Source organism: Sciurus vulgaris, assembly GCF_902686455.1.
Source record: "Sciurus vulgaris genome assembly, chromosome: 8".
Lineage (NCBI taxonomy): Eukaryota > Metazoa > Chordata > Mammalia > Rodentia > Sciuridae > Sciurus > Sciurus vulgaris.
Genome location: NC_136468.1, coordinates 83,320,487 through 83,339,122, shown reverse-complemented (window position 1 = coordinate 83,339,122; position 18,636 = coordinate 83,320,487). Strand labels below are relative to the sequence as shown.

The window sequence follows — 18,636 nt, the reverse complement described above, 5'->3', positions numbered from 1 at the left end:
CAATGTAATTTGCATTTCACTAATTCTCTTTCTAATTTTAACTAATTCTTTAACCCATCTGTTGGGTTGTAGTTTCTTTAACAACTGTATTTTTTTTTTTTCATCTCTATAAGTATCTGTCCCTTTTTCAAATTCAACTAATCATTTTTGATAATCTCAAAATAGAGAAGTTGCTTTTTTTCAATATGATCTTTGAGTTTATCTTGATATGTGAAGCTTTAGATGGGTCTATATCTATGGATTCTTTGACTTTCCTGCTCATGGGTTTATTTGTTTTATTGTGAACTCATATTTGACTGAACTTCATCTGTTGGACTCCTGAGGATACAGGAATGACAACATGTATTTTTTTCCAGAGAAGAGATACATTTGCTTCTACTAGGTGCTCAGAATATCCATTCATAACCACTTCCATTCCTGACCTGGAAATTCCTCAAGTAGGGGATAGCATAAAATTGAACTACAGACACTTGTGGGAATAGTCCCATTTTACAAATTCCCAGAGCATCCTTTCTTCTCTCTTTCTTCACCCTACTCTGAACTGCAGCAAGGACGACAGGGAATCTCAGAGGCTCCTGCTACAGACTGCGAACCCTCCTGGCCCACCGTCACTGAGGTATAGCCTGCCAAAAGCATCTCCTGCTTCCCCATCAAAGTATCGCCTTGCAGCCCTCGCCTTCTGGTGTTTTCTTGTGTCCTTACAACAGCTCAGGTGTCTGAATCAGCCTCTGCTTCCATCATGTTTTCAAATACTCTTCTTCCTGTCCTTTAAAGATTTCCCTTATTTTCTTGTAAACTCAGCAATAGACTTAAAATCGCACCTTTGTGAACACGTATTCAGTTTCTGTTTTACAAAAGAGGGCTTTTCAAAATGGGTATGCACTCCCCAAAGTCAACATCCTTTTTATTTATTTTAAATAGTTTGCCAACTTATTATAACTTACACTATTGCACTATTCCTAGAACTATTACACTTATTGCATTATTCCTGGAAATAGATACTCAGTTAAATTAATTCAATTGGCTATTGTACCTCAAGTTAAGAAGAAACAACAGCACTTCACCAAGAAATCTCATGACTTAGAGCAAGCAAACAAAAAAGTCAGTTCACCATACCATATCACTTCCTTTGTTCCAGAAAGGTCAATGGTTTCCATTGTGTGGAGTGAGGTGCCTTGTGTACTAAGGGCTACTCTACCAGACCAGAATAAGCATACCCATTCCTTTGGTTGAGTCTAATGAGATAAGCATTAACCATGCATACTGAACAATCACACCAATAAAGTGACTTCAGGAAAAAGTTGATCCAATCCTAATATACTTAAAGTATCCCTCTATATATTCTGTACCTAAAGGATAAGCATCTCCAACTTTTAAACATGTAACTATATGCCTTTGTGGTATAGAAAAGAAATGGTTAATATTCAATAACATTTATTTATAATATTTACATATGGCACTTTTGTTAATCAAGTAAAAATAATTTCTCATCCACAATCTGTTCAGACCATCTATAATTCAGATCTTAAAAACGAGAAAATTTCATTCCAACCTATTCCCCTTCAATGACCAAATGAATCAATTTTCTTTAGCCAAGTAAAAAAAGACCTTATGCTATAGAATGGTGATTCCTGAATAGAGATAAAAGCAGTTAAATTTAAATCGAAATCAAAATTTGGAAAGATGTAACAGTTGTGTCAACTAGGACTCCAGTCTAAGGGGACTGCATTAGGTAAATTAGGGTGGCAATCAAAATGGAGAACTCATAGAGTCCCAGCTCCTCCATCTAAACCTCACCAAGTCCTTTCCTCATTTAGACCACTAGAATACATTTCTAGAGAAACAATTGTGTGATTGTTGTAATAAAAGTTTAAAACACCTTTCTAAGGCTTCTATGAATTATTCACTATTCTGGATTGATTGCCTACTATATTTATTCTTAGAGTCAATAATAATACTCAATTAATTCTCATGTTCAAAGTGAAGACTACATTATGGGCTTTACCATGATTAAAAGTTACTAACAAAAGTATCACATATGAAGCAATATAATGACTAGAATTTGATTATTTTTATTTAGATAGCCAGAATTTTTAAAATATTATACTTTTAGTTGTAAATGGACATAATACCTTTATTTTTATGTGGTGCTGAGGATTAAACCCAGTGCCTGTGCTCGGGGAGCACTCTACCACTGAGTCATAACCCCAGCCCCAGATCACCAGAATTTTAATCCTGCTAGTCTTTTGCTAACTCTGGAATCTCCAACAAGTTACTTAATTACAGCTCTTGTTTCTTTATCTGAAATCGGAAAAGTAATAGAAACTGTATCAGAGATACTGTGAGAACTAAAATATAATATGAAGTGAACTATGCTCAACAAAATTCTTGATATGTAGTAAGTACTCTAAAGAAGTAGCAGTAGTTTTTACTTTCACTGATGATTATTTTGATGATGGTGGTGATTTTAGGAGACATGATTTAAAACACAATATAATTTAACTTGGGCAAAATTGGTTTTAAACAGTCCTCAATTTCCATAACTAATGTTGAAGATAAGGCAAAATATAGCAGTATCTCAGTGTCTAAACATATCTTCTTAAGTAGATATTATAAGAGACATAAGACATTTGAGATCGGTATTACCTGATCAAGCACTGTGTACGGATTTTCTGCATTAAAGCCAAGAGGGGCATAGCTCTGGAATCTCTCTCTGAACTCTGCCTGCTTTTCCTGATTTAAAAAAAAAAAAAAAAAAAAGTGATTCTCAAGTAGCATCAATCATCCTTATAAAGCCTTTCTTAAAAACAAGCAAACAAAAACTTGGTAACTAGCTTACATCAAACAAAATACATTTCTTCCGTATAAGAGTGACCTCTGTATTTTGGAGAGGTGAGACTTCATGTCTGACTGTGGCTGCGATCTTTTTGGTTGTTTGCCATCTTTCAGGTAATTCCTACCAAAACAAAGGTGTGAAGGGGAGGTTACTTCAATTCCTAAAAATAATTCAGCCCCATAGGATTAAGTAATTTTAAATTCTTTACCCTAACCTTTTCATTCTTACATATAGGGTTTACCAAAAAAAAAAAAAAAAAAAAAAAAAGTGACAAAAAGTCCCAGACCCAGGACTAAAGCACAGGTGATCCACTGCCATGTCTGGGTTCACATCTTCCAAGCACGGCCAGAGTTATTCTCATCTCAGAATCAGTGGAAATCTTTTCAAAATAAAGACAAATCCTCAAATTGTTTTGTTGTTATGGGAATAAAATTAAAGAGCTCTGGAAATTACTTTGCTGATCTCTGACAACTAGAAATGGAAGCGAGTCACATTTAGCAAGTTAGCAAGTAAAAAAAGATGCTTTCCATCTGGCGGGGCAAAGATGGCCACGTGAATTAACATCATTCTCCAGTCTCCTCTCCCTCCGAGGCTCCGCAAGGACTCTTCTCTCGATGGAGAGTTTCACTGTTGAAGTTGGTTTATTTTCAATGACTAGGATTCTTGAAGGAGAAGAGACAAAAGGGATGGTTCATTCCTACTTAATGTTGGACAAAAGCATTCAATAGATCAAGTACCAGCTCAACTCCGCTCTCCCTGCCTATGAAACAAATAGGTCAAAAGCAAGTTATTTTCTTTAAAGAGGCCTGGTACATAATCACCACTGAAAAGCATTCCTTGTGTCCAGACTAACAAAGTATTGTTTCTCTGGGTCATCTCCTGGGGCAATGAAACGGTTTTGTCATAGGAAAACAAAGTTATGAATGTGCCCCATGGTGACAGGGTAAGGAATGGGGGGTCAATGACTACTTGTTTCGCTGAACTGCAAAACTTGAAGGTCCTACAGACTATCCTGTAACCTTCAATAAATATTTGATGAATGATTCAGTAACTGCCAATTATGAAGAGTGCACTAAGTACAAATAGCATTTGTGTGGAGGAGGGGGTGCTTCAAAAGTCAAATACATTCTTAAACTGTTTTATAATCTGAGCAACAGACTCACACAATAACTATTCTACAGAACAGAATATGTTAACTTCCACTAGGAGGTCAACATGTGGCATCAGTACAATTAGGAGAAAATACGGTACCACGACAGGAAAACCAAAGACTCAGGAACCAAGAGACCAGCGCTGAAGCTACTGTCCTTCCACCTTGGGCCTCCTCTCAGCAAACCCTGAGTCGTCACCCATGCAGACTCGCACGTTGCATTTCCAAGTCTACTCTGCGGAACCTAAATATCCCATGGAGTCCCTCCAGAAACCTTGGCTAAGAAACAAGGGGGAAGTCACAGCAGGGGGCTCAGGACCCTTAGCCTTCCTCTAACACAGCAGGCTTGCTTTATGTTTGGGGATTCCAAAGCAGCTTTCACTTGATGGGAATAAATTTCCTTAAAAATCAAAAGGTCAGATACCTATGAAGTCCAACTGATATGAGCCACTCAAGGAGGTGAAGTTGAATCTGAGACTCAAATGACTGATTTCAACAGGCAGAGATTGGGGTGAGATCCTTTGAGGTGAGGCCACCATAACAGGATGGGGAGAAAGTGGGCTCTTGGGGAAGCAGAAGGCTCAGAGGTTGGGGCAGTTGATGAAGGTTTCTGAGTAGGGAAGGACCAGGTAAACCCTGCAGAGTAGAACTTCCATGTCACCTCAGTCAGTTGACTGTTGACAGGTATGAGGAAGGTATGACACAGATTAAAACCAACAAGAACTAAATTAAAATGGAATCACAGGAATGGAAGTGGGAGACAGACTGAACAGAGGCTGCACCCACAGACCACATTGTTGGGGGTAAAAGTTCATTCATGACTTTGAGGAGATAATGCTTAAATGCTTAGAAGCACCATCACATTTAAGGGTTCTTTTTTTCTTTTAAGCACAGAATTAGGCACAGACAAGTATTTTGAAAATGCAATGATATCCGTAATAATGAAGGAGAAACAAAGTAACTGTTGCAAGCTGCTTTAACTAAAATAAAATCGGGATCCTGTTACCCTCCACATGCAACTTTAATCTCATTATTCTTTCTTGCCAGCCTAAATTACTTGCATACTGATACGCTCATAGCTTGAAGTGTCCTGCTTTGTAAGTACTGAAAAGTCTAATATTTTCAATATTACCAGAACCTAGAGAAGTGAGCCAAATTTTATATACAAATTCTGGAGCCATGGCTAAAATCCCTCACATCCATGACTTATGTTATGACTGACTTCTGTATGAGATATTTTGAGGTCCAAGACCTGACCCAAAGAATATCCAAATCTTTCTACAAAGAAGAAATATTTATGGTTGATGCTACTCAGTCACCTCTCAGACGTGTGAAGTATCTACCTGTCCACAGCTGTCTCTCACTCCCATGTCACAACAGGATTATCAGTACTAAGAATAGTTTTATGCTCAAATAAAATTTAATAATTCATACATAGTACTTTTCTATAGTCAAGAGAGCACTTGTAAATACACTGTTGCATTTAATCCTCACAAAACAGAATGAGAGATATGAAATGGCCCAGCCACTGTGAAAATCAGTTTGGCAGTTCCTCAAAAAGTTAAACCACCATATGACCCAGCAATTCCATTCTGAAGTATACACCGAAAAGAACTGAAAACAGGTACTCAAGCAAATACTTAAGCACTAATGTTCAGAGCAGCATTATTCAGAATTGTAAAAGGATGGAAATGACCCAAATGGCCATCAACAGATAAATGGGTATACAAGCCGCATTATAAGCATACAATAGAATATCATCCAGCTATAAAAAGGAATGAAGTATCAGTACGTGCTATGAGGTGAATGAACTTTGAAAACATTATATCAGGTCAAAGAAATAAACACAATAGATCATGTGTTATATAATTCAATTTATATGAAATATCCAGAGTAAGTAAATCCATGGACACAGAACAAGAGTGGTCAAAGGTCAGAGGGTAGGGCTTGGTAGAGGAGGATAATAGAGAGTGACAACTAATAGATACAGAGTTTCTTTTTAAAAAAATTTTTTTATTTGTTCTAATTAGTTATACATGACACTGGAGATAAGATAACCTATTCAACAAATGGTGCTGGGAAAAATGGAAAGCCACAAGTAAAAAAAATGAAATTAAACCCCTATCTCTCACCCTGTACAAAACTCAACTCAAAGTGGATCCAAGACTTAGGCACTAGAGACCCCACGACTACTAGAAGAAAAGGTAGGCCCAAATCTTCACCATGTCAGCCTACGATCTGACTTCCTTAACAAGACCCCTAAAGCACAAGAAGTTAAATCAAGAATCAATAAATGGGATGGATTTAACTAAAAAGCTTTTCAGCAAAAGAAACTATCAACAATGTGAATTGAGAGCCTTCTCTTCACATTGGGAGAAAATCACAAGCCCCTTAGATAAAGCATTAATTTCTAGGATATATAAAGAACTCAGCAAACTTAACACCAAAACCACAAATAACCCAATCAATGAATGTGTTCAGGAACCAAATAGGTTTTTTTGTTTTGTTTTGTTTTGTTTTTTAGGTGAGAAAAATATTTCAGAACTAGATAGTGGTTTGTCCAACACTATGAATATACTAAATACTACTGAATTGTATACTTTCAAATGTTACTCATGTCATCTTAATTGTGAATTTCATCTCAATAAAAAACAAAACAAAGTGAGAAATCAGAGCTAGCAAGCATAGACAAATCAAAAAACAAAGAATCCCAAGAAATAGTCTACCAAACAGGAAGCACGCTCTGTGACTTTAACTGCTGTGTCCGGGCAAGCAGGTGAGATGGGCCTCCACAGTACTTAAATACAAATCTCAATTGCGTTTTGTGCTCTGACAACTGAACAGGCTGAGCTAGAATCCAGTGAAAGCTTTTTGGTTAACGTGTCCACTGACCACATTTGCAAGGTAAAATGTAAGACCAGCCTGGAAGTCCCCTCCACTCCCACCATCCACAGAACTTCAGTGTGGGCAGGAGAACAGAGCCTCCATTGTAAGATTTTTGTTCCTGATTTCAATTATAATTAAAAAGACTGTTCATCATTTGGCACATGGAAGCCACCAAATCTTTCCAGAGCACAGAAAATATGAGGATAGCACAGAAATCTGCTTGGGAAACACAGCGATTTCTCCATCCAAACCAGGCTCCATTTATTTATTTATTTATTCTTGACTAGCATGTCCATGAAATGTTTCCAGGCCTAGAACATTTGTGAGCTGACCTGCAGTTCTGAATGAGGAAGACCATGGGATATATTTCACATATGTGAATCATGGGACATCTGGGGCTCCAAAGAGCAACCAAGAAGCTCTATCAACCTGAATGGCTTCCATCAGCGGGTCAGGGGGGCACAGGAGTCTTCTGCCGTGAAACACCTACAGCTAAGTGATGGCTGGCTTCACCACCTGTGTGACCTTCAAAAAGTTCTGGTCTAAGCTTTCAGATTTCTAACCTAAAAAATGAAAAGTGTCTACAGTCTGAACTGTTACGAGGAAGTCACAGGGTGCCATTGAAGCACTGGCTGCAGCAGATGCTCCACTTAGGTACCTGTGAGTACTTAGCCCCCCCACTCACCTCCAGCTGAACATAGACTTGCTCAGGCATCTTCTGGCCATAGCTTTCCAGGAGCATGATGGTTTCTTTCAGAGGTTCAAAGAGTTCATCCGTGGCTCTCTGCCGGCTTCTTACGGCCAGAAGATGGCCCATGATGTCAACTAAGCCCTCGTGATCGCCTTCACTCAGTTCTCTCTGAAGTCCGCCATTTGTCACCTTTATAAATTCTTGCAGCTCATTCAGACTATTAAATATATACACAAATTCATTAAAACATTTAGCAGCATAAGACTTTTAATTGGATCTTATTTTCATTATGTACCTGATTAAACATTACTCATTATTTCTATTATGGAATAGGCAGTATGCATTCTCTTAAAAATCAATATCTCAATTAGAAAGCAGCCAATTAAAAAAAAAAAGTTAGTATAACTTCAAATATCAAAATATAAAGGCTACCTGTCAATGACAAATCTCAAAAGATGCTCCTGAAACATCCAACTCCACTTCTTAATTACATTTAGTAAGCTCACTTTGAAAGGTTTCATGTCCACCTTGAACCAACTGTTAAACACTCTGAAGTCATCAAATTTGCTCATCTGAACATACAAAGCCTCATAAATATCAATCTACAGATAAGAACAAACAAAAATAACTTCAACGACCCATGCAAAGCCGATTAACTTCAACACAAACTAAGGATTTTCCTTGCCTGTTCTTTAAATTGTTCAAGAGTTGGTGGTTGTTCCAGGATTTCTCCATTGGCATGAGCATCCACGTCCTCAGATACTGCAGTATGACCATACAGGAGAAAATGCTTCATAAATTCAGCTCGGTCATCCACCCAGAGGTAAGCATAGGTCTCCAGGGAGCTTCTGAAATCCAGGACTTTGCTGATGACGTCCGCCACTCTATTCATTATCTCCCGCCTAACCTCTGCCAAGCCTAACATATTATCCATGTCGTTCTAAAGGAGAAGAAAACCAAGCACATATTCAAGCTCACCTTGTTGCCAGTTAACAGGCAATATACCATTAGTGGAGGCAATTTTTCAAAGGAACAGTAGTTCACAGGAAGTTTTACCAGCTTCTTCCCTTGTGCTTCCTACCACCCCAGGTATTTCTGAATCATTCATGTAAATGCTAATACCCATTTTCAAAGAAAATACCTGATAGTTGGCTATTTCCAGATGTGCTGCTACTCGCTTCATCTGGGCAGACATTCTAAAACTATTGCACAGCATTTCTTCTACGAGATCATAGAAGCCATCCCCAGCCTCTCTTTCTAAAGAAGGTTTAAACACGATCTCAGGGGGTGTTAAGACCATTTGTACTTGAAAAAATGGTGCAAGTTTTGGTTGTTTCTCAGTATTTGTCAGAAAGAAGTCTAAGTCACACATTATTGCCTGGAAAAAGCCTTCCACCACGATGTCATCAATGAATTCTACATAAATTTTCCAGGTATCCAGAGAAGGATTGGCTTTGAAGAGCTTCCTGTTTTCCTAGAAACAGACAAGTGTTAACAGATGACTATTAATAATGAAAATAAAAATGAAAGCTTTCTGTTTAAGTGACTGCATTTCACAGGAATATCCAAACACTGGGTTGCAGACATTAAGCCAGAAGGCAAAGACCTAAGCAGGATTTTATAACACCAAGTTCAAGTACAATATACATTCAAAAGTCATTCTTTAAAGGGGGAAAAAAAAAATCAATATGAAGATTGCTATCTTCAGATACAGATAGGAAACACTAGTTTTCCAGTGAATTCTACAAGTGTTAGATCTGGGCTGTAATTCCTATTGTGTCCCCAACTCAATATGGGCTTGGACATTGCCTTGCCTGAAAGGAAACAGTTTCTCAAACTGGTCCCTCTAAGAAGGCTGTTCTGAGATATCTGAAGTCAAGTCAGGGGAAGTGCTGAGCCCGTTTTTGAAGACTCCCAGCATCCGTATTATGTCAAATCTGTGGAATTTGATTTAGTACAATTGTTGCCAAACTTTATTCAAACACAAAGAATAATTTTTGTTTTTCAAAGTATCTATGTGCGACTCAGCTTGGACTGTGAAGTCTCAGCTCCTCACATGCTTCCAAAAACCAGACTTCTTTCACCCCCTGCATTTCCCAAGAGTGTGGGTAAAATAATGGATGGGCCAGCAAAGCAAAGTAGGACCAGAAGTCAGAGAAGTAGCTAAAGATGGCGACAGACTGGGCATATCGTGTGCTAGGCCTAGAGGCAATGGTGTGAAAAGATCAGGTGGTTGATTCCAAAGAAACTATTTGCGTAGCAAAGTTTGCGTAGTTTACCCAACACAGGCAGCAGTTTGCCAAGGCAGAAACTAGAGCATATCGAGAAAAAACGATACAGGAACAAAAGCTGATTGTAAGGTGGACTATACTCTCTTCTGTCTTTGATTATCTTTACTGTGACTATATGACCCAGGATAGGTATATGCTCTGTGCAAGAATCAGAATGACAGAGGTGAACCTAATTCCTGATAAGACAGGGCAGGAAGAATTCTAGGGGTATGCTGCCCCCAAATTGAAGAACTTCTACCCTTGAGAATGCTGTGTAGTCTATGTGACCCACACTTCTGCAGTTGCACAGTGCACATCCTGGGAAGCTGTACACAGCAGCCCAGTTCCTTAGTAGGTACTAGAAAGACAAAGCATAGGTCTTAGAGCAAGGAAAGAAAGAAAAAGAAAAAAAAAAAAACCTCAAAATCACCTTGTTTAGTCTGCTCATTCTAAAGACAGGAAAATAAAGACCTATAACACACTGTCGCACTGGTGGGAAATTAGCAACTGAGCTAGGACTGGAGACCAGTCCTCTTGTGTCCCCCAGGGTAAGTAGGCCTTTACTGACATATCACATATACTTTCTCACCCCTAGAGAGATGGTTTACATCACTGTTGTGGCATTTACAGGAATTGTATTTTTACATATTAGGGTAAAGGGAAAAGAAAGAGAAAGGAGAGCCACTAAACCATCACTCGGTCCCTTCCAGACCCCTCTTCCGAGGTTCTGCCCTTCCTCTTCCCTCTGCTCCTGGAAAGATTTTGCCTTTCTCCAGATGACATCAGGGACATGTCACAAGGCAGAGGATCTGGCCTGAGGAGGCAGGGCTGGCCACCTCTGCAGGTCCCTGCTGCTTTCCCACCCCAGTCCTCACCGGTGCCTGCGCACCAGCTTCAGGCATGCGCTGACACATCAGAGGTGCAGGGTGGGGCCCTTGGAGGACGCAATGTATGGGAAAGAACACTGAACTTCTGTTTGAAGTTGGCATACAGTCCCCCAAATCACAAGCTCTCCTTAGTTCTGTGACTGGGGATGGTGATTTCAAACCTGCTTGGTTTTCGACTAAAAGAAGGAGAATCCATCTATTAGTAGAAAAATTCCAACTTCATTCTCTCAACAGGCACTGCAAAACCTTAGAAGTTTCCAGTCATATCTTGCGTGGGCCATACTTTCGACGCATTTAAATTGGGATTCATAAATCTTAATGGTTTAAAACCCCTACACTACTGTTACGGGAGTACTTTTAAAAGAAAAATTCTTATCTAGAAAATGTAACAAAACTAATTATAATCCATCATCTGTCTTCCATGAGACAAATTCTAATGTATAAACAGTTGTAGGGGCGACCTAAAAAATCACATAATGATTCACAGTAACCCAAGGAATGACTGGGGTAGTCAGTGGCAGGACTTAATTATGACATTGTGAGAGAAAAAAAAAAAAATCCGGATATATACCTTCTTCGCATGTGAGTACACCCCATAATCCTTTCATGATCACCCAGGCCTAGGAGCACCAGAGGGAATGGGGCCTTGTCTATTCCTCAATTTCAGACTTCCAGCCCCCAGACAAGGATAGAATAAAATTTCTGTCATTTTCAAAGCCCCTTCTGTGTTGCTCTGTTATAGCAGCCCTAGAGTGCTAATACGGGTCATGATCAGAGACGGCAGGGGCAAAGGTCTGTCCTTTCAAATTGTCAAGAGTGAACAATCACAACTTAGATGTTTCAGACACCTTGGAATTTGTCACACACGTTCACTACAGCACATCAAGCGGACCACATCTTACTTTGTGGTAAGAAAATCTACAAAACAATGCTTTCACTTAGCTTCCTGGATGCCACCCTCCTGGTTCGCCTCTGCTGTGTGTGCCACTGCCCCTTTCCTGCACTTCTGGCAGCCTTCAATCCAGTCTCAAGGGGAGAACAGTGCCCTGACCAACTGTCCTTGATTTTCTTCCATTCCCTAATTGCTTTTATCTTCTCAGTGATCTCTTCTACCGGCTTAAATACCTTTGCCAGCTACTCCTCTTTCATTTGTATTTCCAGAGTGGACCTCTTCCCCTAACTCTAGCCTCGTGAATCCAATTGCATGACCAACTCTTCTGCTTGATGGAGGGGCACCCCAAACTTGAAATCCTGATCTGCCCCCATCTCCCCTCACAGCCTTTCCTGTCTGAATACACTGCAACTTTCACTTGACCAGAAGTGGACCCTTCAATGAATGCCTCTTCCTTTACCTTCCACTTCCATCTTGTTACGGAATTGCTCCACTTAATACAAAGTATTAGGTATTAATACAAAGAGTTCAGCTGCTTCTAATCATGTCCACTGCTACTACCCTGTTCCAGGCACTGTCATCTGTTACCGTGGTATGAATGCTGTGTCCACTGAAATTCATGTGCTGAAATCCTAGACCTCAAGGTGATGAAAATAGGAGATGGGGCTGGGGAAGTGATTAGGTCACAAGGGCAGAGCCTTCATGAACAGGACTAGTGCCTTTGTAAGACAGGTCTGAGAGAGCTTGTTTGTTCCTTCCATGAGGTCACAGCAAGAAGGTGGCAGTTTGTCGTCTGGAAGGCGACTCTACCCAGAAGCTGACCATGCTGGTGCCTTGATCTCTAGAACTGGGAGAAATAAACATCTGTTGTTTTCAAGATGCCCAGTTTAAAATCTTTTGTTATAGCAGCTCAGATGTACTAGGACACCTAAATTACCACTAGAGCAACCGACCAGCTCTTGCTTCTTCCTTGCCTCCCTACAGTCTCAACACAACAGCCAGAAAGCCTGTGGAAACCAAAGTCACATTTTATTTACTCCTCAAAACGCATCAGGGGCACCCCATGGACTTCAGGATAAAGAATATATTGTGCCTCACCTGAGCTGCCTCCTCTCTCCTCTGCTCCTTCTGTTCCCACCACTCACCTTCCTGGTCTTTCTTCAATCTGGCCAGGGTGCTTCTGCCAAGCAGTCATGGCTTTTGAATACTCTCTGCTCAAATGCTCACCTGGCTGACTAGACAGCCTGCAAACAAAGCCTTACCTCCTCATTGCAGTCTACCCTGATCTGGTTTAAAATGCACCCCTGACTCCACACTCCAGAATTCCCTCGCCCGGCTTGAACTTTGTCTTTTTTTTCTATAGCACTTACTACTTCTCATCGTCTCTCCTCTAGTCTAATCTGAATTACATTTTCTCTTCCATCACTAGATGTTCAGCTCCATGAAAGCAGGGATCTTCGTCAGTGCTGTTCACTGATGTACCTCAGAAACCTCAAATGTTGGCAGGTATGCAGGAGGTTCGCAAGCATGTCTTGAATGAGTAAATGACAGGCTGCTGCCGTGAGCTAGATGATGGGTCACACACGGTTCTCAGCAGGGACACCATAATCCATTGTTTGTTCTCCAGCTGAGAGGGGGCCTAGAGACAAAGACCTTCACTTCACACATGGAAAAATTCAAGCCCGGTTTCTAGAAGACAGAGACTGAAAACCCTGGCTTCCAGCCTGTACCAAGGGCCCTTTCATCACATGGTGATGTTTCAGGATGAGTGCAGGATGGAGGAGCCAAGAAGAAGGTTTGTCTGCTCTGCTCAAGGACAATGATCGTGTCTGAGGACTATGCCTACTTAGACTCCATATAACAAGATGCTTGGGAGAAATAAAGAACGTATTTTTTATTTTTCTCTCTTTTTCTTAAGAAATAAGAACAATGAGAAATCAACCTACCCACATTCCCATCCCCAGCTGTGCCCCTCTATGTGCCTATCATCTACCTCACTACAAATAAACGTCCCATGCTTCTACCTAAAGTCAACATCTATACATACTTGTTAGATTCCATCCCCACAATGACTTTCCAAGAATTTTTTCTGAGATCATCCCAATCAACATAAGAACATCAGCTAATATTAAAAATGAAATTCTAACTCTGACATATGCATCCTAGGTACTACCCAGTTTTTAGTTTGTCCCACAACAGAACCTGTAAAGAGGTCACTGGGCCAGGCATGGTGGTGCATGCCTGTAATCCCAGTAGCTTGGGAGGCTGAGGAAGGAAAATCTAGAGTTCAAAGCGAGCCTCAGCAAAAGTGAGGCACTAAGCAACTCAGTGAGACCCTGTCTCTAAATAAAATACAAAATAGGGCTGAGTTCAATCCCCAGGACCTCCCCCAAAAATAAATAAGAGCTCATTGGATGTCTCTATTCCCATTTCTCCCATTCCTCCTTCGCCTACTCCAATCAGGCTTCCACTCTGCACTGTACCAAGTCAAGGTCATCAGTAATTTCCAGTCTGCCCCATCTGACACTCAACCACTGCCCTCATTTTTGGGTTCTAAGATGGGATGGGACAGAGCTGAACTCTTCCCCTTCTTTTCTTCCAAATGTAATTTCCAGGCTAACACTCTGTTTTTAGGAAGGATCCTTTCTCATCTCTGTAACCTCCAGGGAGGACCTCAAGGCCCTTGGACTCCATTAATCTCCCATGTGACCTCGTCTGATCCCATGGCTTAAATATCAAATACGTGCTCACAATTCTCTGTTCTGGGTTACTCATCTGGCTCTGCCCTTGAACGCAACATACATTGGCAACGTCAGCCAACTCAAAATCTCTACTGGGGCAAGCACCTCTCACAGGTCCAAAGCCAGGACATGTCATACAAAACACATTCCACCAGTCTTCCCCATATCATCATGAGAAAGCCAAAGACATTGAAGTCCTGCTTGATTTCTCTCTTCTATGACTCCACATGGAAAATCCGGCTCACTCTGCCTTCGAAATATTTAGACTATGAATGCTCTTTTTCACTTCCACCTGACCCAAGGTGTCTTATTTCTCGCCTGGATTATAAGAGTAAGCTCCTAATGGTCTGCTACCCCTTCCTGGCTCCCCTGTGGCTTACAGTCAACAGAGAGAGAACTCGGAGTCAGAAAGTCCAGCAGCTGTTTCTAGACTAAAATCCAAAGTCCTCAGAACGGCCAGACACACTAGGGGGTGTACTCTTAGGTCCGTGGAATGTCATCGCCTACTACCATTTCCCTCCCACATTCTGCTTTGGTCATGCTGGCTCTCAAACTGATCGCTGGACAGGCCAGGTTGCTCCACCTCAAAGGTTTCTGCACTTTCACTGCCTAGAACCCCCTTTCTCCTGACATCCAATGCACTTCACCCCTTTTTGGTTTTCTGCAGTCCATCGTTTCTACTTCATTTTTCTTCATTGCTTCTATTTCAACTGACTTGTTTATTACATGTTTGTTATTTTCTCTTGCTACCTTCCCTATCTAGGGTGTAAACTCCATGAGACAAGGGGATGGGTTTTCTTTGTTAGTTTTTTGTTTGTTTGTTTGTTTGTTTGTTTGTTTTTTGGTAAAATAGTGCCTGTTACACAGTTGTAATCCCAGCAACTTGGGAGGCTGAGGCAGGAGGATCGTGAGTTTGAAGCCATCCTCAGCAACTTATTGAGGCCCTAAGCAACTCAGTGAGACCCTGTCTTAAAATAAAATATAAAACAGTGTGGGAATGTGGCTCACTGGTTAAGTGCCCTTGGGCTCAATCCCTTGTACCAAAACCAAAAAAATTTACAAATTCAAATATCTGTTAAAAGGACAGTAACTCTGCCTCTTGTCAGGAGATGGCTCAGAGGGTTACAGGAGATGATATAAACAAGGTGTCTGATACCTAAGAGGTGTTCCATACTGGTGGCAACTATTAATAGCATCCAGGAATGTAGGTACAATCCAGACAAAGATAAGGATTCCACCTCCAACCTTTCTGTTTGATCAACAGCTCACATTCTAATCTCTTCCCTCAGTGAGGACTACAGAAATCACAGACAAGAAGCGCAAATTCTTCTACTTTAACTGCTTCACATGGCCATTCATAAATCTCCTTCAGGTTCAATAAAAGAGTCTACACCAGGCCTGGTGGCCCACATTTGTAATCCGAGCAACTCTGAGACAGGAGGACTGAAACTTGGTGAGACCTTGTCTCAAAATTCTAAAAAAGGTCTGGGGATGTAACTCAATGGTAAAATTCCCTGGATTCAATCCCTAGCACAAGGGAGGAAAAAAAAAGAAGGAAAAAAGAGTTCTATATTATCAGGTTAAATATTTTTTGCTCTTCTCTAAGCTAATTGTAAAAAAGCAGTAACTTTTGAAACTTTCAAAGCAATTACCTCTACCAGGGTGTGTATCTTGCAGCCATCTTCTTGGATTAACTTGTATTTTTTAGCAAACAGATTGCCCTTGTCATCCAAAGTCAAGGCAGCCTCCCTTCTGTGCTCCCTCCTGGGCAGGAGCGGACACTCGGCCCAGGCCCTCATCATCTGCTGCATCGCCTGCAGGTTGTTCCGCGTGTGCTCCACCCTGCGCTCCAGCTCTGCCGTGGCCGCCTGCACCTTCTCCACGTAGCCCCAGCAGTCATGCTGCCACGTCAGCCATGTCACAGCCGCCTCCAGTTGCTCATCAATAGCCCCCAGTTCTTCTTCAATCAGAGGGTACTCAACTTCTAGAAGAGTCTGCTTCAGCTTATTATATGCTTGTACAAGAAGTTCAAGGTTTCCAATGTACTGAGCAAAGAACACCCCAAACAAAAAGGGTCAAATATGGTCCCTCTTTTCTGTCCTCGAGGCATCAAAATGTCTTACGTCTACATGCTAATGATGAAAATTAAAAATACTTCCACTCAAAGCATGCCCTGGGATCCCCGAACACCAACCTTTAAAATAGTGTTCCTTTTTTTGAAGATGGCGAGCGCTGGATCTGGTATATCTGATTTCCCCAGCATCAGAAGGTATTTCACTTCTCTCAACACGGCCACCAGCTATTCAAAGAGCAGCAAGGATTACTGCATATTTGAAGAATATCATTCTACTTCAACACAAGTTTAACTAGAAACACAACATTTCATCCAATGGTTACTACATTTCCAAATCATCAAGATAGACTTTTGTTTCATGTTTTTTAAAATGAAAAATCATGCCTTCCATAACCTAGCAGAGGTTGACAGACTCCACTATGTTTATAACACATACCAGTTTTTTAGTTAGTGAAAACTTTATCCTGACAGTTAAGAATTGGGGACTTCACATGTTCACATGCCATATGAAATGACCTGTCATGCTTTTGGTGGGCAGTGGCATATTTGATCATAATTTCTTTCAGAGGGAAAATATCTTGTATATGTTGGCTAAGTCAATGGTAATTCACACCAGTCCTAAAACATATCAAGAAACCTTTTTTTTTTTTTTTTTTTTTCCCGTGCTGGGAATTGAACCCAGGGCCTTGTGCTTATGAGGCAAGCACTCTACGAGCTGAGCTATATCCCCAGCCCCAGAAACCTATACTCTATATTAAACTGATTTTATGAAATCTGTAAGTACAAAGGATCCTCTGTCCTCTAGACCAAATACTGATGTGTGTTCTGAGTTTCATTAGCCAAATAAGTAATGCTCTTCTTTTTAAGAATTTTTATTTGTTTTTTTTTCAGTCATACATGATGATAGAGTATATTTTGACATATTATGCATACATGGAGTATAACTTCCCATTCTTGTGGTTGTACATGATGTGGAGTTACACTGGACATGTATTCATATATGACCATAGGACAGTTACGTCTGATTCATTCTACTGTCTTACCTATTCCTCTCCCCACTCCCTTGCCTTCATACCTGCGTCTAATCCAATGGACTTCTTGACTTCCCTTCCCTGACACTGTGGGTTAGCAGCTGCATTTCAAAACATTCGGTCTTTGGAAAGTAATACTATTCTTTGCATATATTTTAGGGAAATGAAGCAGAACTAGACCATGGAGCATGACTCTCAATTCAGTGAGGTTAACTCCGCCACCCTCTTGGCATGGATTTGAACAGCCAGGGAAGACTGGGTAATCACCAATAGTGAAGCTATGATCTTCACTACCTCAAAATTCAGCCAGACTTTTCTTTGTTTTTGGTCATGAAATCTTAAAATAATCTTGCCCTTTATTGTAAAGCACATCTGTGGTAGCTCAATAGAAAAGAAAGCTTATTTTATGCCCCTAATCTGGCAAGCTGAAAGAGTTGGAGATGTTTAAAATATATACATACCTATTATATATTAAACATATATATGTACATACATATGTACCATATAATTTTTGTACACATGTACATATGACCATGATCACTGATAAGGTTTCTATAAGCAATATCATTACATAACATGTAAAGAATGATAAATTTATTGAGAAAATTGACAAAATGTGAAATTTCCCTTTGTTACATAATGTATCATGGGATAACAAAAGATCTGTTCAATAAAGACAGTCCTTATCCTGGATATTATTTAACTTTTAGTATTATGTTTTATATAAAATTTGTTTTATTAAAATTACCATCAGTTTAACTATCATACACAAGCTTATTTTCCATTTTAAAGAAACTAGGACAAATAGATATTTACCACTATCTGCCAAAAACATGACTGGTTTTTATTCCAAGTAGTCAGTGGATTCCCAAAAATCTTAACTCACATGATAGAGTTTTAATGAACTAAAAAACTAGTATTTGTTATAAAAATATTTAAGCCAGAAACCATCTGGTAAAAACTAATGATTCAGTTCAGCCGAGCTAACATTTAGTAAGTGTTACCAAGTGCCAGACACTAGAGACACAGAAAAGAAAAATGAAATGAAGCCCACCCTCGAAAGCTCACATCTAGAAAGAGTGGGGTGGCCAAGAAATAATTATAAGACAAAATAGCAAAGAATAATTAATTAAGACTTAGAAAATACATCTTTAAGGAAAGACTTACTGGAAGTTGTT

General features: G+C 40.1%; 1 protein-coding gene across 1 annotated transcript in view; it reads right to left on the bottom strand.

The window, feature by feature from the left end:
• Window positions 1-18,636, bottom strand: part of DNAH11 (dynein axonemal heavy chain 11) — a 335,620-nt gene that overhangs the window by 266,061 nt on the left and 50,923 nt on the right. Inside the window, 8 exon segments of the mRNA XM_079151923.1 lie at window positions 2,647-2,733; window positions 2,840-2,956; window positions 7,558-7,780; window positions 7,996-8,165; window positions 8,249-8,503; window positions 8,705-9,037; window positions 16,006-16,398; window positions 16,548-16,652. Of these exon segments, the coding sequence (XP_079008049.1) occupies window positions 2,647-2,733; window positions 2,840-2,956; window positions 7,558-7,780; window positions 7,996-8,165; window positions 8,249-8,503; window positions 8,705-9,037; window positions 16,006-16,398; window positions 16,548-16,652 (1,683 nt within the window).